Source organism: Anabrus simplex, chromosome 7 (assembly GCF_040414725.1).
Source record: "Anabrus simplex isolate iqAnaSimp1 chromosome 7, ASM4041472v1, whole genome shotgun sequence".
Lineage (NCBI taxonomy): Eukaryota > Metazoa > Arthropoda > Insecta > Orthoptera > Tettigoniidae > Anabrus > Anabrus simplex.
In genome coordinates, this window is record NC_090271.1 from 116,070,001 (window position 1) to 116,093,976 (window position 23,976).

The 23,976-nt window shown below is 39.2% G+C and overlaps 1 protein-coding gene across 1 annotated transcript in view; it reads right to left on the reverse strand.

The window, feature by feature from the left end:
- The window catches only part of LOC136876951 (esterase FE4), a 45,181-nt gene that overhangs the window by 12,405 nt on the left and 8,800 nt on the right, over positions 1-23,976 (reverse strand). The window contains exons 3-5 of the mRNA XM_067150719.2: positions 14,733-14,886; positions 11,672-11,857; positions 9,882-10,081 (exon numbers count right to left, since the gene is read on the reverse strand). Coding sequence (XP_067006820.2) covers positions 9,882-10,081; positions 11,672-11,857; positions 14,733-14,886 — 540 coding nt within the window. The remainder of the gene's footprint in view (positions 1-9,881; positions 10,082-11,671; positions 11,858-14,732; positions 14,887-23,976) is intronic.

A 23,976-nucleotide genomic window follows, 5' to 3' on the forward strand; every position in this document is an offset into this window, starting at 1 on the left:
AAACCCGGAATGTAAAACGGGATCGCTGACTAATATTTTAAAATTACAATGTCAATAATACACACACATGAATTCTTCTTATTCTCCTTGACCTTGCTCCTGGCTCTTTCCCAGTTTCTTGGGGTTGGCGCTAGTGTGAATCAAGCCCCATTTTTGCGGCCTTTTCCGCCGCCAACACTGTAGGCTGAGGCATACCGTATAGACCATTGCGTGTTTCTGTGGTGGTTGGTAGTGTCAGGTGTATTAAATAATCTGTGCATTAAGACTAACGAAAACACCAAGATACTAGTATTGGAGAATTAACCATACCCAGTAAGAATCCCCGGCCCGACTGGGAATCAAACACTGGGCCCCATGAGCCTAATGCAATTGCAGTGAGAATTTAGCCAAGGAGCAGGACGATGATGTTTATGGTAACTGTACTGGGAGGTACACCTCTACGCCACACATTTAAATCTTGCGCCTAAAAGAACTCCTCTACAGGAGAAACAGTGAACTTGGAAACTACACCTACTTAAATCTTTACACGGAAGATGTCACTACAGTAGTTTGACGTAATTTTGTCATAGTGAAGTTTCCAGTAATTTACTGCGTGAATTTCTACTTGTTTTTATTTTCAATTCATCAAGAAGTTTGGTCATTCTCTCATAGATGTCACTGCTAAAAAACTATGTTTACGCACCCTGGTGCGAAGTGAAAAAACCTTTCTGAAGAAGTTTTGTATTCATAAGTTCTTTTACTAAATGATGCTCATTTATTTTTCGGTTGGCAATATTTATCTTTCCTTTCCGCCTGTTTTGAATCCGACCAATCAAGAATTTCTGTAATTAATTTTCAACCAATCCCTTATTTCTTCTTCGATTTTGAGTGTAACTTTTGTATTGACCAATAAAGTGAGAGGGTGTGGCTGGTTTATTCATGAAAGGTCTCTAACTTTCCCCGAGGGTTTCTAAACAGCGGATTTTCACGTCTCTTGGCCATTTGATCGTCATCTAACTTGTGTGTGTGTCAAGCAGGAGGCGGGAGGGGCCTCTTCCATCAGGCAGCAGTTCTTCAGCTAGGTAATGGCCAATTAACATCTTTATTTCTTGCTAGCTCCGCAGTTTAACCCGAGGAAGAGGTCCTAAACTTTAACTATGACCTTGTGAAAATGAAATTTCTGCCGGCTTATGTAATAGCTGCATAATATCTTTTACTGCAAATCGGGGATAGGGAGTGATGTACCCTCTCGAGCTCCCCTTCATGTTGGTTTGAGGTGACTATGTTTTGTAACTGGTTTTCTTCCTTTCCTTAAAGTCTTAATTTATTCTTATACGAGTCACCTCAGTAGTTTGAGTATAGCCCATGTGTCATCGGTCTAGTGCCCCTTAGGTTTTAAGAATTCAGTTCTAGGAGTGCAAGTACTCGCCTCCATTCTATTTGGTGTTTCGGGCCATTTACTTAACCATTATTCGTATTCCATGAAGGCCCAGTAGGTTGGGTACAAGATACCCCTGTTTCACTTTTGTAAGTTGTGCCTTGATGGCAAGTAATTGTAAGTTTTTGATATTGCCCTGAATAGGCTTGAAAAACTGAGAGCGTGTGAGATCTTTTCAAGTGTTGTGAAAGTGCCTCTGGGAGGCTTGATATTTGAAGTTGGGAGAAGTGCTCCAGGTATTAGAGGCTTTCTGCCCTTTGAACACATTTGTGCTCGTCTGTAAAATTTGAGCTGGGAACTCAAAATTTGTAATACTAGGGGCTTGTAGCCCAAGAATGTTAAAGTTGTGAAATCTTGGATCTTTCTAAGTCTTGTTTCTAAATTTCTATGTCATTGTTTTCTCACTAAGTGAAAAGTTGTTAATGTTCTGTTGTTTTTCGAAAATATAACCTTTGTTAAAATTTTAAATTAACTTTGATTTTGTAGTTATACCCATTCACCCTGACACCTTCTTTCACCTCTGCTGGTCCACGGGTAGCCCCGTAACAGTAACAATAACATGATAAACCAGCCCTCAGGTTGAATGTAGTGACTTGGAGGCTTCGGTTTTTACTCCCTGACTCTCCAACCACTTTTTAAAATCATGGAATTGGGGTAACTTAAACGGCGTTAACTGATTCACAGGACTTCAACGGATGAAATACCTGACATGAGAGACGCAGAACCCGGAATAACCAAGCCGTACTGCTGACAGCCTCGTTCGCAGTGTCTTTTTTGTTTGTCTCTACTCTCGTCTACCGCAACGAAAATCCGGTGTCTGAAGCATTCCCGAGGACCTTTTTATCAAACTTCGATATCTTCTAGAGAGATGAGATATACGTATCCGAGTATATCAACAGTAGGCTGGGGACATCTTCATTACTTTCTTTTCGGGACATCTGAGAAATACCTTCGCTGTACTTCTAAAATTCCTTGTTTCTATCCTCTTGGGCTTCGTCGCTTAGTTGATCAATTAGGACTAAAGCATGGAGGCTTACTTCTGGACCACGGATTGGATCTTCTGGTCAAGTGTACAGTGCTTGGCTATTCAATTTTTACTGAATCAACTTTTTGAACCGCTGCTGTTTCAAAAATGAACGCTTATGAGTAGTGTTTGTTTCCATTTTTGGTAAGTGTTACGTATGAAATAAATGTAAATAGCATGAATTGGGTCATGATATGCAATGACATACAATAAAGCCTTAAAAATGAATCCCTATATCACGTTTTTGAGACACTGGTTTAACCATGCAACCACTGCTGAATTTACAAAACCTATGAGTAGTCGTCTTCAAATTTCCTTACTTTGTTGCAAAGGCATTGTGTTAAGCCACACCTTATTGAATCACCCGCAGTTAGCACTATAATGCATTACGACTTCCAAGGTACCGATTTCATCCTTCACTGACCCACGTAGCCTCAGGTTCTGAAATACGCCGGGACGGCATCCGCTCTCCAACGAACTTTTCACTACTGGTGCCAAAAACGCTTGCTCCAGGGATGTATCAGTCGTGCGGATATAACATATTGACACGTATTTAAAATTAATTGGTTTGTATTTTAGTAAATAATAGGCCTCTTAGGCCCCACTGTGCTCAGTGACGGTGCGCGACTCCTTCGTCGTCTTCAGATGTAAGCCTTTCTCTCGCTTATGTTCTCAAATGGGTTGGTTTCCTGGTAACCATACAATATTCTTGATAAACTGCTGGTTGATAAATGTCAACAAACTCGTTTTTTACCCACCTGTCTCGAGATCGACACGTTGGTGCAGTGTGCTACTCATGGTATCCAGAGTAATCTTCTTCCGCTTCTGTGGTGTTCAGTCCAAAAAATGTGACTCCATGTGGTTCAGTCTTCAGCCAGTCAGCTAGGATTTCTTCAGCATTATTTGTTCCACGAAAGCCAAATGTGGTTTTCTTCCCCACAAAGCCTTCCAGTAATGTTTGTAGGAAACTTTCGTGACTCAAGGTACGCCCTACTCAGTTGTCTCTTCTTCAAGATAGCATGTTCCATAAACATGGTCCTTCTCTAGTCCCTTTTAGCGTTGCAACATACTTTATTATGTCCACCTATGATATCGTCAGCATGCTTCTGTAGCACCGCATCTAGGTGCGTAATCCGTCTCTCACCGGCCAAGCCTAGGGTCCATGTGTCAATTTCATACAGAGTGGGAGAGAGAGAGAGAGAGAGAGAGAGAGAGAGAGAGAGTCGTTTCCTTAGCCTTATATTGATATTGCTTAATGTGAATATATGTCGTTTCTTATTAAACGCTGGTCAGGTTACTACACTTCTTCCATTTCCATCGAATTTTATTGTAAGTAACGCTATAGTACCACATTTCTAGAGCTAAAGTTTGACTATTTCTTGATCTTTCTGCCACCTGTGTCACGATGGAAAACACGAGAGTTTTCAGTGTTCTGAGATTAGTCTTCGCAGTAATGGAGGTGTCCTTCCATAATGCAAGTGAACTTCGTTGCCAAAATCCAGGTCATCGCGATGAGCCACATATCCGGTTCGCAGTCTCCGAGGACGGATACTAGGTAACCTACTCAAAGTGATTGACGACCTTTATGACAGTCTATTCCATGTCCATTAGACAGTATTGAAAACTAATCTAGAACAATAAAGAATACCTCTAGCGGAAACCACTTTCCTCTGAATATCAGGAAAATCTATAATTCTACATTCATAGCCTCGTAACTAAATTTACATGCTGGTCTGCTAATATATAGGTCATTGTTTTCTTAAAAAGATTTCTATGCTTTTCCACCTCCTTCTAGACCCATGACCTCTAAATGCGTTTGAATTATCTGCGTCACTGGTTTTGTCTCCTCGCAATACTTAAAGTGAAGGATGGTCGTTTCATAAGTTATACAACTGGGTTACATCTATCTATAAAGCAGCAGAAATGTAGATCAACTCTGCGTGTTTAATGGACAGTGGATTGTTGCATGTCAATGCTTGTAACAAATTGGGTCCGATATACGAGATAATACCAAAGGATGATCGTTGTTTTATTATGGGCACTAATCAAACCCATCTGCAAGTCCTGTTTTAACTTAGGAGCACTGTCAACATGTTTGTGTGGATAATTTCATCATAGTACAACGCCCGTAATGTGTTACTTATTTTTGAATACCAGTCTAACCCAGTCAGCGGTCGGAGGCAGTCGTGCTGAGTGGAGTGTGAGTGACGAGTGGAAAAAGAAAGACTGGTGGGAAGAGGAAGATAATTGGTGTGGATCAATATCGGGTAGTTATTGGAAGGTGGCAGGGGAGATGGAAGAAGGAAACAGCCAGGAGTAAAGGAGGTAAAGTGGAAACGAGAATGATGGGTGAGATGATACTGGTGGCAGCTAGTTATAGGGGGAAGTGGCAACATGAGTTGGGAAGACGTGGAGGTCATAAGAAGAGTGGTTAAGGAACTTGTGGAAGACGTATGCCCGTTTGAGCAGATTAAGAATATGATGAAGTAACAGGTGAAAGAATTTGAAAATATGAGGTGCTGGATACAGGAAAAAACAGATGAAACAATGATCAAAGTGGAAACCAACGAGAGAGAAATTATATCACTCAAGTTGAAAATAAGGGAGGTGGAGGAAGAGATGGTGAAGCTGAAGGCAGAAATAGAAGACGGTAGCCTAAAACGCAGGAAGAAATGTTTATTTATAAATGGAATGCCGGAAGAAAAAGGAGAGGACAAAGTGCTGACTATCTACAAATTTGTTGAAGTAATCCAAAAAATGATGAAAATTAACTTTAGTGAAGCAGATATTGACGACGTGGAAATGATGGGTAAAGCACGGGGTAATAGGCCGATAAAAGTGAAGTTGTTTTCCACCCTGATGGCCGAAATAGTGATGAGATGTGCGGAGAAAATACGGAGGACAAAATTTTGAATTAAAAGAGACATGGGAAGAGAAGGGATTAAGAATATAAACACTCTGATAAAACACTTGGTCAGGGATGGATTGCAAGGGTTAAGAGCCTACCTTAAGGGTCAATTATTAGTGGTAACCAATGTACAATAGATCAAATTTTGGACAGTAACGAAATTACGTGAAATGGAGGAGAAAATTAAGAACGAAGTGGTAATGGAGAAGAGAGTGGAAGAAAGGCTTAGAGACAGTAAAGTTGGTGAAGACGGGCATGGGGATAAAGAAAAAACAAGTAAAATAGGGCATTGGAATAGAGCTTACAGCTAATAGAAAGTAACAGGACAGAGGAGGTCGCGAAGGCTATCTTCGAATCTTTCATAGATGGAGCCAGGGAAGCAGCAACCGAGATGAGGAGGGAGACCAAGGCAATATTTAAGGAGATGAGGACAGAGATCAGTGCGAGAGGAGAAAAGAAGATGGGGAGGGAGTACAAGATGTGACAAGTGTACATAAACGAAGTGAAAATACGGCTTGGAGGGAGAAAGCAGAAGCACCAGGTGCCTTGACGAAAGGGAGAAGCTTGAGCCTAAAAGAAATGTGCGATAAGACGAGTAAATTGGACGTAGGCGTAACGACAAGAAGTAAAAAAAAACAAGCAACATGAGAATAGTGGAGGCTGTGTGTTACTTGTAACTGAGATAAGAACGATTACGGTGAGAGGCTTGTATGTATTGTAACAATAACGCCCGTACTTCAGTTTATCGGAGAGCATGAGGAACGACAAGGCGTGTACGGCCCATGCTAAGAGAGTAAGAGAGAAGGGTAGTGAAAGAAAAATTCATGATTAAGTGGATCTTTCAGTTTATTCGATAAATAGGCAAATAATTATGTCACCTTTTATAGCTGAATTGTAGATTTGTCCCTGAGGGCGTGAAGAGGACGTTGTCCCGCGGCGGCTGCGTCGTCTTGCGGTCGGCGTCGGCGTTGTCTTCCGTCGTTGGTGTTTGTATTAGTGTTGATGACTCGAACCAGAGGCAGGAACGGGGAAATGTGGAGCTTCCACATTTGACGTCATGGGGTACTGGTGTGACACTTCCCTATGGCGAAGCACGCCGAAATAGTTCCCACAGTAGCAAGGATAAAGTTAGAGTCACAGTTCGTATTTGGAATAATACGCAAATGAAACAATCTAGAACCTTCCGAGGTGCGGTGATCAAGCACTTCATAAAGAAAATTACATTTATCGAGTACAGTCTCTGCACTGTACTCCACCAGCATAATACATTTGTTGAAATAAATGACAGTCCAAATTCCCGTGCGTCGTGATTTTCAGATTAACACTGGCACTTAAGATCATAATGCAACACAGTTCAACGGATAGACATAGTCTTTAAATGAAATTGAGGCTGGCTAGAAATACTACCGCTGCTTTCACACAGTCTTTGAACGAAATCAATGCTGGCACAGTTAATGCAAGAACACAGTCTTTAAATGAAATAAAGCTGACACAATTAATGCGAGAACACAGTTTTTAAACGAATTCAAAGCTGACACCGTTTATGTGAGAACACAGTCTTTAAACGAATTCAAGCTGGCGAGAACACAGTCTTTAAACGAATTCAAAGCTGACACCGTTTATGTGAGAACACAGTCTTTAAACGAATTCAAGCTGGCGAGAACACAGTCTTTAAACGAATTCAAAGCTGACACAATTAATGTGAGAACACAGTCTTTAAATGAATTCAAGCTGGCGAGAACACAGTCTTTAAACGAATTCAAAGCTGACACAATTAATGCAAGAACACAGTCTTTAAACGAATTCAAAGCTGGCACAGTTTATGTGAGAACACAGTCTTTAAATGAATTCAAGCTGGCGAGAACACAGTCTTTAAACGAATTCAAAGCTGACACAATTAATGCAAGAACACAGTCTTTAAACGAATTCAAAGCTGGCACAGTTTATGTGAGAACACAGTCTTTAAGTGAATTCAAGCTGGCGAGAACACAGTCTTTAAACGAATTCAAAGCTGACACAATTAATGCAAGAACACAGTCTTTAAACGAATTCAAAGCTGGCACAGTTTATGTGAGAACACAGTCTTTAAATGAATTCAAGCTGGCGAGAACACAGTCTTTAAACGAATTCAAAGCTGACACAATTAATGCAAGAACACAGTCTTTAAACGAATTCAAAGCTGGCACAGTTTATGTGAGAACACAGTCTTTAAATGAATTCAAATATACAGCCGGATCGAGAGACGAATTATGCCGCGACGGCTTACTTGCACACACTCGCTGATTCACGGCTTACTGCCGACTCACTCCACTCTCTGCCTTCAGCACACTGCCGTCGCATACCGCGCACTCCCTCTGCTTTACTGCAGGCTCTCTGCTTACATTCTGCCTTACCCCAGGCTGGCGACTCGCTTATATTTCGTTCATGCAGCAATGGAACACGAAGGAACCTTCTGCGTGACGTCGCTTGTCCTTGGCCGGTGTTCTAGAAAGTCGCGAACTTGCTCGCAGTTCCCACTATGCCAGTGCGCTCGGCGCAAGCTTACGGTCGGGTATTAGCGAGCTCCACTTAATAAAAGAATGAAACGTGAATGCTCGTAGGGCGTTACCGTTTCAGTATATAGTTGAGATACTTTGGTTGGTGAATTCAAGTAGGTGGCAGGATGAATGCGATTCAAATTTGTGATGGCAAGTGTGGTGGCTTAGTAAATACTCACCAGGTTTCGTGATTAAGTTAATGTGTGGAGTTGGATGGTATAAGGTAGTTGAGTGGATGTAAAATATATGTGATGAGTCAAGGCTGGAGGATGAATAGGGAGATAGTGATTTTTGGTTGGTAATGTATGGAATGGCAAGTGAGATGGGCTCATTTAATGTCGAGAATTGCCAGAAATTGTAAAAGAATATAAGTGTAGCAAGATAATGTTAACAGTGGACAATAGTAATGAAACATAAGGAGAATAACTGCACACCGGCACGTCAGTGGATGTAATATGAAAGCTGGGTTTGCAACTTAAGTAGAACAACAGAGAGGTCAGGGTTCAGAAAGGATTGCGCTGAGTTGCGAACTAGGCCGGAAGTGATATGCTGTTTGTTTAAGTTACAGATGCCGTCTGCTGACACTATTGTACTCTACACAGCAATATGTTATTGTTTTAGTTTCTTATTATTATACTGCCTTACTGCCTTCTGCCATGGCCAACAGACCACCAATAAGGATTGATATCGAGCCAGGCGACAGTGATTATCCTGCCTCATTGCATTTTATTATTATTATTTATATTATTAATATTTTTATTATTTTTATTATTATTATGTTTGGTTTTGTTCATGTGTTTGTCTATCTGGTGACTTTCTTTTTCGATCTGGTTTAGGTAAGACTTGTTATTTTTTCTCCACATTAATGAATCATATACATATTATGTAGATCTGGAGAAAGAATAAATAAAGATTATAGATTATAGATTATATTTTCGAATAACGCCCACTGGGTGTTCTGTGTGAGCGTACACCGTTTAGCAGTTGCTACACGTCCATGTTTGAGAAGCCACATGAGTTTGGTATGGAAAAGGACTTCATCCAATGCTTATCTTAGCTCCGCATCCCACTGACTTGCTTTTCTGCCGTGGAGAACTGTAATTTTCACGTTTGACCGTTGTTCAACTTCACTTACGTGGGCGAGTCAAATGAAAACAAAAGATAAATAAAAAATCGAAATACCCCGCCACAGATCTGTCCGTTAGCATTACTGTTACGAAAGCTGTCAAGAACATTCTATAGGTGCAGCACCGCAGAATGAAGCAAGCGAAGTGGGTATTTTTAAAGTAAAATAGCCAGCCAGTATTGGTTCGAAATTTAATTGCTTACATTTAATTTTAAGGCCATGAATTCCAAATCATGTTTAATCACTGAGGTAGTAAATGCACACAGCTAGTACTCTAGGAGCGCGAATTTCGCTTCATGATGCTCGGCTCCCCTAATATTGAGATGCACCCAGTAAGACTCCTCACATCCAACATTGGTGATTTTAAATTACTGGAATTTTGAAAAACCACTTTATTGTTTCGGATGAATTTTTCATAAGTTGAATCAATTTATTGCCAATATGTCTTGATATATTACAAAAGAAACACAGTTTTCATTTTACTCGTCCTCGTATATCCATCTTACCAATATCTCGGAAAGACTAGAACTTTGTGCACTCAGCCCCAGGTAATATAATCGCGCCATCAGGTTGTTTAAAATACCACCCTGCCAACCTAAAATTGGATTTCTACTTGCAGGTGGTCCTGGTGGTGTTGGTGGTGGTGATGATGATTATTGTTTTAAGAGGAAATGGAACTGGGCAGTGATCAGGGGAAAAAATGTAAATTTTTGAACTCCAGTCCTGCACTTACTGAGTTCCCTCACGTTCGGAAGATATCGCATATTTGCCATAACTTATGGAATGGCTTCCGTATTTAAGATCAATTTAAAAGATAATATATATATATAATGATATAGAGGAAATAATAGTGATGAATGAAAACCTACTTCTTCATTAATGGTGACAAATGAAGTTGTGAGCAGTTCGTCGGAGCTGGCGTTGCGGAGGAAGTCCACCAGGTCCTGACTAAACTCTCCAGTGAATCCTAATGCTTTTCCAACGAGGAAAGCATTCTTCCTAGGATTATGCGTTATGCTCAAGGAAGTGGTTGGTGAGCCACTCTGAACGATGGCACCACGGAATAGTCCTGAAAAAAGCATAATTATCAACTAATATTAAACAGCCAAACCATTTCCCTTTCCAGCATTATTATCAGAGTCATAACTGCTGAGTACTAAGGAAAGCCCCTGCAATTCTCTAAATGTTATGTGCGTGTGAATTCTACCTAAACTATTCCCTCAGGATCCAAGGATCCTTCGAATATATTAAGAGTGCAAAGAAATCTGCCCGTTGGCGATCCATGTCGTACGATGGTGTTTATCCAACAATATTAGTTAAAACTCAGTAAGCGGTCTCCAAATATATGTATGGTTTCCCTGCCGTCTGGTAGTGTAAACCGTATCTTGAAATTGAGACTTAGTCAACCTATAGGATGTTATATCAAAATATATGCAAACGGAGGTCATAAACTATTATTATTATTATTATTACTATTATTATTATTATTATTATTATTATTATTATTATTATTATTATTATTATTATTATTATTATTATTATTATTATTATTATTAAATTTATTTTAAGATCCAATGGAGACCATTTTATGTAATTCACACATTTTTGGGAGTAAAAATTCGCTACATTATTTGTCTGGCAGCCCGTCTTCTCTCCTTCTTCCATCTCCTTTAATGCTTCAGTTCTTCGTGGGAAACCTTGAAATTGTAGGTCTGTAAACTGTATCGTGCTCAATCGGCGATGTCTGAAACTAACTTTACTAAAATAGTTATCTAACTCCTGAAACAAATTACCTGAAAAGTATGGCCTATTATCCAGTTTATTGATGATCTGCTTCTTCGGCTGCTTGTCATCCATTCAGAACAGATAACCATAGAACATCAGAATTCGTTTTCTTATTGAGTCAATTAGTCACTCGTTTTCCTGATTCATTTCATCGCTTCCTGTTACCGATATTGTCCTACCATCATATTCGCGCCTGAAATCTTATAAAGGATATTTTCTCTCAAACTTCTCGACTTCTCCTAGTCCAGCCTATCCACTTGCATACAGACACTCCTTTTTAATAATTGTGCCCTTATGTCTGAGCTTAATTTGTCTTGAGATGGCCCTTTCCTTGTACAGGCTCTGTGTTCTCAGGAGGGCAGCCACCATCTTTTCTAGGCTCATGTCATTGGTTTCCCTCTCACTAGATTACATCTGGACAATATCACCAAGGTACCTGAAGCTGTCCACTCATTTATTTTTCCATACTCTGTTATTATAATTATTGTAATATTCAGAAAGCTACAAGAACATTTATTTTGTAATTCGTGTAGTATACTGCACAGGACTTTCTGTTTTACGTAGGTTAAGTTATACAATATTGTAGGTGTTTATTTGAATTTATATTAGTCTTGTGTTTACACTACTGGTAAAGTGTTAAATGAGGACCAGAATCCCTAAATTAGGCAGGTAATATAACCAATTTACCTAACTGTCTATCTATATCTGATATATTAGTTGTACTGCTAAATTAAAGTATTTTACATTAAATTTAAACTCATTACATGCTTGGAAATTAGTGCACAGAGGATTTATAAGCTCATGAAATGTACGCATCAAAGTTCCGATTCCACTGGACCATAGAGTACCTGACTTTTATATGGTAACGTCTTACCTTCTGACATGGGTGACAGTAAGAGGTAGAATACTGAGGCACCACCAGCACTGTCTCCGAAAATAGTCACTTGGTTTGGGTCCCCACCAAATGCGGCGATGTTCTGCTGTACCCAACGTAAAGCAAGGACTTGGTCCTTCAATCCAGCGTTTCCCGGTACTACCTCGTCTTCAGTACTCATGAAACCTGGAAGAAATTTATGGTATATAGGAACATTCAACTTGGGATTAGTATTCATTGATGGGTCTTATCGTGCAGGAAATTAAATTTGAAGGACTCATTTTTAATGGATGCCCTGGGAAGAGTAATATTTCACAATATCATGTTTATGGCAAGATTTCCATTTCTCTTCAACTGTCTAAAGTTTGGTAACATAAATAATCGTCTGCAGCGTAGAGTACTGGACGTATTGCCTCCGATTTGAGAACTCCCCTAATACGTCGGCACTGCATTGTGCTTATCATACGATAGCTTGCAGTGTGCAGCTACCGGCGTGCTAGCCGGCCATTGTCTTGGGAAGGTGCGGTATCCAACTGATGTGCCCATGCCGCACAGGGGTAATATTTTGATGATTTTTCTGAATTTTATTTCAATTTTCACAGTTTTCTCCGAGAACAGTAAAAACATATACGCTATACGCATGCACTGACGAGAGGCATGTGTCCTGTGAAAATGTATTTACGATATTTTCGGAACTTGTGCAATTTATCACACTGTCACCATTGGGCTACTTTCAACCAGATCCTTGAGTTCTTCTTCGTCTGTAACAACGGGTCTTCGGTACGATGTTTGTACTTTAAAGATTGAATTCCAGATTGAAACCTAGAAAGTCATACCTGGCATGTTCAATCGGTTACCACATCTTCACCGTAAACAGTAAAAACCTGCTCCGAGTTTGTGAAGCATTTTTGCCCTTACGATAATAAAAGAGCATAACGGGTCTGAAATGCTCATTTGAAATTTTGCAGATGTGCGAAGTCAACGTCAATATTAGGTACAAACTGAATAGCTGATTGTGAGTCAGTGAGTGACGCGCCAACTGCTCTATCGCTACTGTACAGCGGGTTGTGGCCGCTGCAGGCTGAATATCCCTGCGGTAAGGTTTAATGCGAAAGGATTTATGTCCCAACCAAGCAATGAAGGATTAATTTAACACCATCTAGGTGCCCTAGAAATCATCTTGACTTTATATTTATGGTAGAGAAAACCAGATCACTGCAGGGTGATCTAGGGCTAAGTTTTAACTAATTGTGTCAGTTAAATACCAAATGTGTTGGTACGAAAAGAAGTGAAAAATTGACTTTATTTATGTCCATAAAATTTCAAAATGCCTCAGCCGGATTTGAATCTATGATCTGAGGATTTGAAGGTGAACACCCTACCACTGATGCACGGAATTAATTGTTTCATAAATTCACTAGTAACATGAACCAATTTATTTTGTACGAGGTCATTTCACACTTGTATTCATCTTCGTCTAATATTACAGTTAACCTTTACTTATTCTTCCTTGTGAAGGTATGGTCGTAGATGATGGTGATAGTGGTGGTGGTGGTGGTTGTGGTAAACATTGTTTTAATAGATAATCGTCATCTCTGGACAAATTCAATGGAGACAAACATTAAAACAAAATATATTTTATTCAACGTAGCTATTTGGAAAGGTTGTAAAAATAAACCAAACGCGTCAAACTGGAACGTAAGTACCCTGAGTAACAGAAAACTTGACACACATATGCCCTTGATGAATCTACTCTCACTCATAAATCGAATGATGAGATCAGCATTATTCACGTCGTTGGCTAGTATGAGTTCGAGTGTCTCCTGCAGGCCGACGTTCTGTCTTAGCGCATAGATATCGACTCACTGCGTGAGGATGTGAGAAACGGTGAAGTCAGCACCCCAAGAATACACTGGGGGATCTGTCCTCTTTAATTAAGATGTATAAGTTTGTACATCTTCGATGACCTATTCTCAGCCTACAATAAACTACGGCCTCTCTCCGTGATAGCTAGAAAGATAACCGCCACACACTAGTTGTCTTCTTAACAAATTGCTCTCAGCTTGTTGGGAGTTCGAATAGCTAGCCAAGCGCTTCCCAGGACGCCAAGATTGTTCAACGTAGCTGAGAACAAATCTCTCTGGCTAATACATTCACAGATCTAGGTGCTAGATGTAATGCTTCTTAGTAGGTCCCTTACCTGTATTATCGTGAGTAGAATATTAACTGCCAACTCACCTATATTAGATTACGCTACCCTGTCTGACAGAATTATACGTCGCTTGAGATGTTCATACAGTACTCTCTGCAATATTTATTCCATTTCTCATGGGTACAAAATTGTTTTTAAAACATAAGGGACACATTCTTCGAATGTTTTACTTAGTCAGGAATAAGGACACATAATTCATAATTCTAAAAATATGACGTAGGGCTTGCGATATTTTGCTCACCGGTTACACAGAAACAACAGACAAAGAAAACTAATACAAATATTTGTCAAACATTTTTAACTCGAAACCTAATAACAGTATCTCAGTTCTGTTCAAATGAAAATATTAACCATATTCTTATTCAATAATAGAAAATCATTTTCGTGATACTAACAAAGACCAGGATTTCTTAATTTGTAACAAACGTTTTTAGGGACTAGCCTTGGAAATACGGACATTATTGTCGAAATGTGGCAAGTACTTGTCGAGAAATTGATATGTCTTCAAACATGCGTCGTATGCAGCCGTACATACAGAGCTCCCTCCCATTCCTTTGACATGCAGTTATTCATTGTACTGTGTGTGTAAATAAATCATGATCATATTGTATTATTTAAAACCTATAATACTGCCACAGGCAATCGGTAAACGACCAACGGATAAGTTATAGCTTTTTTGGGAAAGCATTAATTCGAAGAGGGGGGCCGATGGCTGGTGAATAATGTTTGAGGATATTCCATTTTCTCGAGAAGTACTTATCGTATTTTGAGAAAATTCATTGTTGAACTGAAGAAAAAGACTCATTGACCCTTATTTTAAGTCTGTATGTAACATTAATAGTCACTTACCAAATATACCAAGACGGTAGTTTATGCTAACATAAACTATTCCTTCATTGATTAGAAACTGGGGACCTTGTTTTTCGTGGTTACCAGACCCCGTTCCGAAACCACCTCCATGGATCCACACCATCACCGGTTTCAAGGAGCCTGACCCGGGAAGCTGAAACAATGCAACAGTTCTTGCCAAGGCGGTAAATATATGTTCGCTTCACTCTGAAGTTTATGGGTTCAACCCACACCTCCTAGATTATCTAGGAGGTGTTGGTTCAACTCCCCACCAGGAAGTTGAACTTAGCTAACTACTCCAACCCACAAAGCGCTTATCCATGTGTGGCGATAAAACATTCAATTAGAATTATGTTGATTTTCATCTGGGACATTTTAAAGCGTGAGTGTTTATCTCACAAAATTCAAAGCTTTCCTTGTACAGTACATAATTCACTGTTATGCAGCGATTAATCATAATTGGCAGTCTTGGTGTACCATTATTCCTCTGTTGGACGATAAAGGTGTAATTGCTTGTGATTTGCTGAACTTCACAACTCGAAATACTTCTGTTTACTTTCGCCTCTATCGGGCTATTTCATAAATTTGATATGTTTCATCGCCTTCGCATTCTAACCTTTTCGGATAGGAAGGATGTTCAAAAGCCACCGTAAAATGTGATTTGAACAGGCTTGTGAGCCTTGTGCCACTTAGTAAATTGTTTCACACCACAACATATTTAAAGAGAGTAATTTAATTTTGATGACACTGTAAATCGGTGTGTTTGGTATCACCACCTCGTGTAAAATACATATTTGAAATTCTAAATTTGTGATTGTGAATATGCTTTAACGAAGTGAATGGTGAGCCTGTGTGGATTACTAATGAATATCATCCTCGGTAAGTTTTTACCTATTTAATATTTTGCGAGCAGCATGCATCTTCAACTACTGCCTTGGGGCGTTGAGCGCATTTTAAAATTTTAAAATTGTCAGCCGACTCGTTTTTAATGAATACTATTATAATAAATGAATTTGTCTGAAACTTAAAGTTTCTCCATGATTTGACAGCATTTCGTGAAGATTTTCAATGAATTTTAACCAATTGCGAAAGTGGTTATAATCATACATTTTAGAAATGTGGACTGTGATAAACGTGTCTATGGTCATTCCCCAGCTAAAATTATATTATAATAGGATGTAGTTCACCATAAATAACTGCATAGAGCAGAGAAAGGTTTTAAATTTAACGTAAATGATTTTATGGTGAATTACGAACGTGGAAAAATGAAATTTCAAAGCATGTTATTTGGTGGTCATCAGCTAAAGTGTACTTAGCCACTGAGGTCACTATTAATATTTGACTCTACTTAGTTATAATTCCCTAATTAGTCTTATTTTATTTAAATTTATATATAATCTTGAAGTTGCTGATTCCTTATAATTATTTCTTTTTTGGGGTTCCCTTAACCTTGTTTGCGTCCGTTTCATTTTCTTGTTATGGATTCTTGTCATTGTTGATCTTGCGTAATCTCGTGGCCGTTATTGGATTGTTTATCGGAGATAAGGAGATAAGAAAACATTTGAGCTGCATCATCTTATGTAATTTTGCATTGTCTTCCATGGCGTCGGTCCTGTCAAATGCTTGGTGGTGTATGCTAGCGATTGTTGACCGATGAAGTTAATAATTGTGGGACGTTATTTCAGGTACTGTTTGTGGTGAAATTAGTGATTTCCAGTCTCCATAATATTTTTCCTCTCTTAATTAAATTTATTTGGTTAATTTCGAGCGATGTTTACTAACATTTTAATTTAATCCGCGTTTGTGTTTATATCGATGTTGGACGTGGTGCGTGTTTATTAGAGTTCATGCGGACGCCGTTGCTTTATACATCTGAGTGATTTTTAATATTTTTCCCACGGGAATTTTCACAACATTTATTATGGTGTTAATGAACTGTGTTTTCTTGGTGTTCGACTCCTTTTTGTCATGCACTTCAAGGTTTTAGGTGAAATTACTTATGGTTTAGAGTAGGAGGGGTATCTCAGTTAAATAAACAACGGTGATCACCGAGGTATGATGTAAATATTCCTGTACTACCTTAAATAATCTTCTTGCCTTCCAATGAACTGCACTTCGATAAGTTAAGTTAGATAATTTAATTTTGGTGATGAAATAAAACAGTACTGATGTTCTTAAAAAACAAATTAGTAGGAGAGCAAGGGGGGCACTAGCGTCAGCACTTTTTTGCTGAGTCAGCACGCGAGGTCATTGGCCCCGGTCACGTGACCATGACGCCATGCCCACGTGTTTTGTTTGTAAACAAAGCCACATGCTCATGTTGGTAAACAAAGCCACGTGCTTTTTACAGCCACGTGCGTTTTGACAGCTGTCATCCGCCATCTTGCATCGCTAACCTCAGTGCTGCCACCTTAATGGCACTAAACCTCATAGTTGTCACCTTAGGCACGTGGTGGGAGGCAATTTGAAAAATTCCACGTGCTCTTGTTCGTAAACAAAGCCACGTGCATTTTGACAGCCACGTGCTTCTTGACAGCTGTCATCTACCATCTTTAAACAACAACGCATCGCTAACCTCAGTGCTGCCATCTTAACGGCTCTAAACCTTAACAACAACAACAACAACAAAAACAACGCATCGCTAACCTCAGTACTGCCATCTTTACGGCACTAAACAGGTTTGACATGTGGTAACAGGGCAATTTGAAAAATTCTATGTACTCTTGTTTGTAAACGAAGCCATGTGCTTTTGACAGCTGTCATCCGCCATCTTTCATCGCTAAGCTCAGTGCTGCCATCTGTACGCTACTAAATTTCGTAGCTACTACCTTTTGGCATGTGGTGGCGGGCAATTTGAAATTCCAAGTGCTTTTTGACAGCTTTCAGCGGCCATCTTTATTCAACAGAGCATCGTGCTGCAACCTTAACGGCCCCAAACCTTATATATATATATATATGGGCAATTTGAAATTCCACGTGCTCTTGTTTGTAAACAAAGCCACGTGCTTTTGACAGCTGCCATCTTTAATCAACAGAGCACCGTGCTGCTATCTTTACGGCACTAAACCTTATCCTTAGGAACGTGGTGGCGGGCAATTTGAAAAATTCCACGTGCTTTTTTGACAGCTGTCATCCGCCATCTTTAAAAAATAACGCATTGTACTGCCATCTTTACAGCACTAAACCTTATGGTTGCTACCTTAGGCATGTAGTGGCGGGGAATTTGAAAAAAATATACGTGTTTTTTTGACAGCTGTCAGCCACCATCTTTAACTACATGCACATGGCTTACTAATATTATATTGACGGAAGTAAACTTTATAGCGCGGGACTTAGCCTCGTCGCAAGCAAGCAGGCTGCCCTTCCTACGATCTTATAGCAAGCAGCCCTTCTCAACATAATATTATCTTATTTTCAAACCAAGATACTGTTAGACATGCCGGCCAGGGGTGATTGCACAAGATGGCGGCTATACACAGGCCCTTATGGAGAAAGCTAGCTTAGAGGACACTGCACAAAATGGCGGCTGCTCTTATGAAGAAATCTAGCTTAGAGGATACTGCACAAGATGGCGGCTATACACTGGCTGTAATGGCCTTCTTCTCCTCCTCTTCCTCCTCCTCCTCAAGGCATAACTCTATCGAACAAGTTTAAACATGCACCACCAAGGCTAGAGTGAGCACGTGCTGCAGCGGTGACGTCATCATAGTTGTGCATGTTTAGACTCGTTCGTTTTCTCAAGATTTTATGGATAGATTGAGTAGGTATAAGGAATGCAGTAAGTACAACATTTTGAATGCAATAAACTATTTATTTACAATGTACTAAAATAGTGTTCGTTTTGCTGCTGACAAGGTTGCTATGTTTCTTAACAGCTTTCTGTAAAGAGGTAGCATGCATCCGAAATTGTAATGCCGCCTGCAACATTCAAATTATACAAAACATTTAGAAACATATTATATGAAGTATGTTACGCTTTACAAATAAGATAATACAGTTCTACCTTGTTATTCATGTAGTTTATTCCTTTTCTGAATCATCGTCATCAGGTACTGGAAACGCTCATTCATACACTGCGCACAGTGTTCAATCCTCGGATTTGGTCCATCCCAATCATCATCACTATTTTCCCCTCGATGCTTGTAATGACTTGACAGGCTGCATAAAGCTATATCGAATGACATCTTACTTCGTAGAGGAAGGATGTCCCAAAAAACCATGTACGTAAAGGGCAGCGTACGTAGATAAAAATTCTGGCGGTAAGTATTGAATAAGGTATTTTGGCATCGAGGTTCAAAGTTTATAGAACATGTTAAAAGCCTCACTTATTCGTGTGAGATAAATAAGATGTTGCGTATGAGCATGAAAACAGCATGTACATTTACAGTTTTGTTTGTTGTACTCTTTCTGTTCCATAGCACACACTAATGTTGATGATAAAGGGATATCCTTAGTTATAGTCTGGTAACAATATTCGTTAGGGAATGGTAAGTAACGCCACTCATATGAATAACAAGACAATACGCTTCTGTTTTAGCAGGAATGTTTTCAGATGTTTCAAATTCTAAACGAATATCAACAGGTTATTATTTTATAGATTCTTCATGATAAGAGCAGTCTATAACTACAATCGGTGCTTTATTTTTATGTTCTTGAGATGAAAATAGCAGACGACCTTCTTTCTGATAATATGATGTTTGGAATTTATCAAATATGCCATAACGCATCCCAAATTTATTTTCTCACAGTTAACGTCTATGTTTTCGTAGGGATACGTAACTCCGTTGCGATATAGTCTAACATGTCTTAATTTCTAGTGATCAAACAGCGAGCTATACTTTTCGAGATTGAGTTTACGATTGGTTTGAAATCCAAAAATAATAGACAGTGGCTTCTCAGTAAAACGTGAAATTTTAACAGCCCGGGTATGCTTGTTGTAGGAGGTAACACAGGGTATTCATGCAGTTCCTAACTTCGAAAACGTATAGGTAATTGTGTATCTTTTTCTACAATCTTGAACAATCGAAATTTTTCGCGATCACATAAGGTTACATGTGGAATCCTCCACAATACACGATGAAGTGTAATTCTCGAGTCTACTGTTGTTTCTGTTCCTTTAAGAGAATTCTAATCAATTCGATCACGGATCATGGTTATCTTTTATATTGTATGGGTGAATCAATCATACAACCCATATAGTAATTATTAATAAAATAAAAAGTGTATGATCATGCAAGAAAATTAATTGCTCAGGATTTCATGGATTACACGTAATTATTGGAACTACATTCCTATTAATCTGTTTATTGCGACACTTAATATGTCACACATTATATTACTAATTCCAAGTCACCTTGATAAATAATATTAAATACTACAAATATACCTTCACTATTTAAGCTCATAAATCTACAATAACCAAAATTCACATGTAAAACATATAAAAAGTAAATAATTAAGCAAGAATAAAACTTTCTAAATCTATTATTAAACAATGGATCAAATAATACTAATACTAAGCTCCTGTTTGGAGTTGATTATAATACGTGTAAAGTTTTCTGCGAAGCCAAAAATATGTGTTAGTGATAACATACCCGTAAAGGTCCCATCCGCATTAATAATCCAATTGTTTGTACACTAACGTTATTTCGACACTGCAGTTTACATATTTTGTTCACCTCCCGTCATGCACTGCAACACAACAAATCAAAGAGCATGCAAACATGTTGTAAAGACTGTTTACTTGTTTCTCCACTATGCTCCTTCGGAAGAGTTTTAAATGATGGACACCCTAATTCATGCATGTCGATAATTTCAGACGATGATGGTAGATACTCACGCAACCTATCCTTCTCTTCACAACCCTTTAAAAAACAAGATCCGCTCTTGACAAATGTGCGTTCATCATTGTAGATAGAAAACGATAATGTATTCCTTTTTCTTCCCACTGCAAACCTAAATTTATTCAATCCATTGAGTCTGCTTTTTGTCTTCATCTGTTTGCATACAGTAAGGGAAAGGTGGACTAAATACTAAGTTAACAAGTTTTGGTGCCCACTACACACTGCAATCCAACACAGTCACCTCTTTAAATACAAATTTGTTGCCGTTTACTTTGAGCCTTGTACATCAACTATTAATGTTCTCATGTTAGCTCTCTACTCTCTATTATTGTATCTAGAAGACTAAAGAAAAATTCTTACACGTATTATCTATCAAGCCTTCAGTCAGTAAGCAACGATCAAGTCTAAACATGCACATCTACGATGACGTCATCGCTGCAGCACGTGCACACTCTTGCCTTGGCGATGCATGTTTAAACATTTTCGATAGAACTAAGCCTTAACAGAGGAGGAGGAGGAGGAGGAGGTCATAACAGCTTGTATATAGCCGCCATCTTATGCAGTAGCCTCTAAGCTAGCTTTCTTCATAACAGCCTATTGTGTAGCCGCCTTCTTGTGCAGTAGCCTCTAAGCTAGCTTTCTCCATAAGAGCCTGTGTATAGCAACCATCTTGTGCAATCACCCATGGCCGGCATCTCTAACAGCATCTTGGTTTAAGAAACTAAGATTATAGTATGTTGAGAAGGGCAGCTCGGTATGTTGAGAAGGGCAGCTTGCTTGCTTGCGGCGTGGCTAAGTCCCGCGGTATAAAGTTTACTTCCGTCAAGATAGCAGTAAGCCATGTGCATGTAGTTAAGGATAGCGCCTGACAGCTGTCAAAAATCTGACGGAAATTTTCAAATTGCCCGCCACTACATGCCTAAGGTATTAACCGTAAGTTTAGTGCTGTAAAGATAGCAGCACGATGCGTTGTTGTTTAATGATGGCGGATGACAGCTGTCAAAAAGCACGTGGAATTTCAAATTGCCCGCCACCACGAGTCAAAAGATGAGGTGTAGTGCCGTAAAGAAAACAGCACGGTGCATTGTTGTTTAAAGATGGCAGCTGTCAGCTGTCAAAAAAGCACGTGGAATTTTTCAAATTGTACGACACCACATGTCAAAGGTAGTAGGCGTAAAGATAGCAGCACGATGCGTTGTTGTTTAAAGATGGCGGATGATAGCTGTCAAAAAAACACGTGGAATTTTTCAAATTGCCCACCACCACGTTCACAAGTTGGCACCAGTGAGGTTAAGCCCGTAAAGATGGCGGCACTGAGGTTATCGATGCGTTATTGTTTAAAGATGGCAGCTGTCAGCTTGACCACTGTCTAAAATTCACGTGCCTTTGTTTACAAACAGCAGCACGTGGCTTTGTTTACGAACAAGAGCACGTGGTGATGACGTCACGGTCACGTTGTTATGACGTCATGGGCTCAATAATCTTGGCCTGGATCAAAGACCTCGGGTGCTGACGCAGCAAAAAATGCTGACACCAGTGATTTAGAATCCCTCTTGCTCCCCTACTCAAATTGGGTGCTAAATATTCATTCAGAAATTTTCATATACTTAAAATTCCATGTATGTATAACTTTTATATTCAAATTACTATTTATTTCAGATTTTATTCTTTTACATTACCCATTTCTAGAGTCTAAACGTTGAATTGTAAGGTGCACCACTTTCCTAGTTAGAAATATATTTTAAAGCAAACTATGAATGATGAATATCATTTAAAGAACTTTATCTACTGCAAGATTATTACATATGGGAGAATGATTTCTTTCCAACAAGTTGCAACATACTATCAAATTTTACTTTCAGTTTTTATGAAGCTAATATTCTTTTCAATTTATGAGATTTAATTATTGTCCGCCGACTATTTTAATCTTATATGAAATTTTGTTCAAGTTTAAACTGTGAAATGTGTTGTGATATGTTAACTGAAATGTTATAATCCCTGTATTTTGTACGATCCACTTCTCTGTTGGTCCTGGTTTTGCCCAGAGTCCATGCTTCCTGTTTCCTCACTTTGTTTGTTGTGTATTTACCTCCATTAATCTGCTCTTTCGCACTGGGACTGTCACGGTGCTTTCGTGTTGTTCTGCTGATGGTCGATACTGAGAACTTGCCCTGTGACATTGTCGTTTGTTTTCCTGTCGATGTGTTCGATTGTCATGTACGCCACACAAGGGCCTTCAATGTCTGTTTAGAGGTGGATTTTGCTTTCGTTTACTACTAGATTACACAGAATCACGCATGAACTTGAAACATTTTTAACTTTGTTTAGACACAAATAACGATGTTCAGGCCACGATCATACTTTCCCGGCAAGTACATTTTGTGTTTTTCAGTTCAATATTATTCACTTCCTCAAAAAAGTACCCTTTGAAAGCATTTTTATAGCCTTATCAACAGTGTATGGCTGTATCGAGTCAATTTTTTCTCGAATATTGTTGTAAAACATCCGAATAGTTGCTAACCGTTCATTAATGTGCATTTTTCCCAAGTGTGGCAGACTCAAATTCCTTTTTTCGGAGATATCTCAAGGAGTGTGCATAGGTCAACAAGCTAGATTAAAAGTGGATTATAAAATGCGGTAAGCAAAGTAATAATAAACTCTGTACGTAAAACAACTGCGATATCTTCTAATTTAGGAAATGTGAAGAAACTGATGGAATGGAACGGCATATGGCGCCGTAAGTGTCCGAGGACAAGTTTGGCTCGCAAGTTTCAGGTATTTTGATTCGACTCCCGTAGGCAGCTTGCACGTTGTTGTGAGGATAAAATGACGATAAAGACGACACTTACACCCAGGCCCGTGCCAGAGAAGTTAACCTATTATGGTTAAAATTCCCGATCCTGTGGGTAATCGAACCCTGGACACTTGTGACCGAAGGCCATCACGCTAACCACTTAGACATGGAGCCGGACAGGAGGCAGATGAGGCTATGGTAGGCAAATGATATTAGACGCATTGAGAATTGTCATCGAAGACAGTATTTTATTCAAACAGATCTTCAGCGGAAAGGCTGAATTGTTCAAACACGTCGCCCTTGCGTCATGTTTAATACGTTAAAGCTCATTGTGCTCGTATATAAAAGTTAGCTAGAGAGACTTGCCCTGGAGTGAATTTTAATTACCAATAAACAAGCAAACGGAAAGAAAAGCTCCCTCCATACTGGACAAGAAGTACTTTGAAAGTGTGGAGGAAAAACTGTTCTAGTGTTCTATTCAAAACTTTAGTAATAGAGTGGTTCGCTCTATTCCACGTTGGGCTGTGGTATTTTTGTCTGAAGGATGATTTACAGTGGTTCTCTATCTGGGTATATGTAGCTTCTCATAACTTTCCTACAACGCACA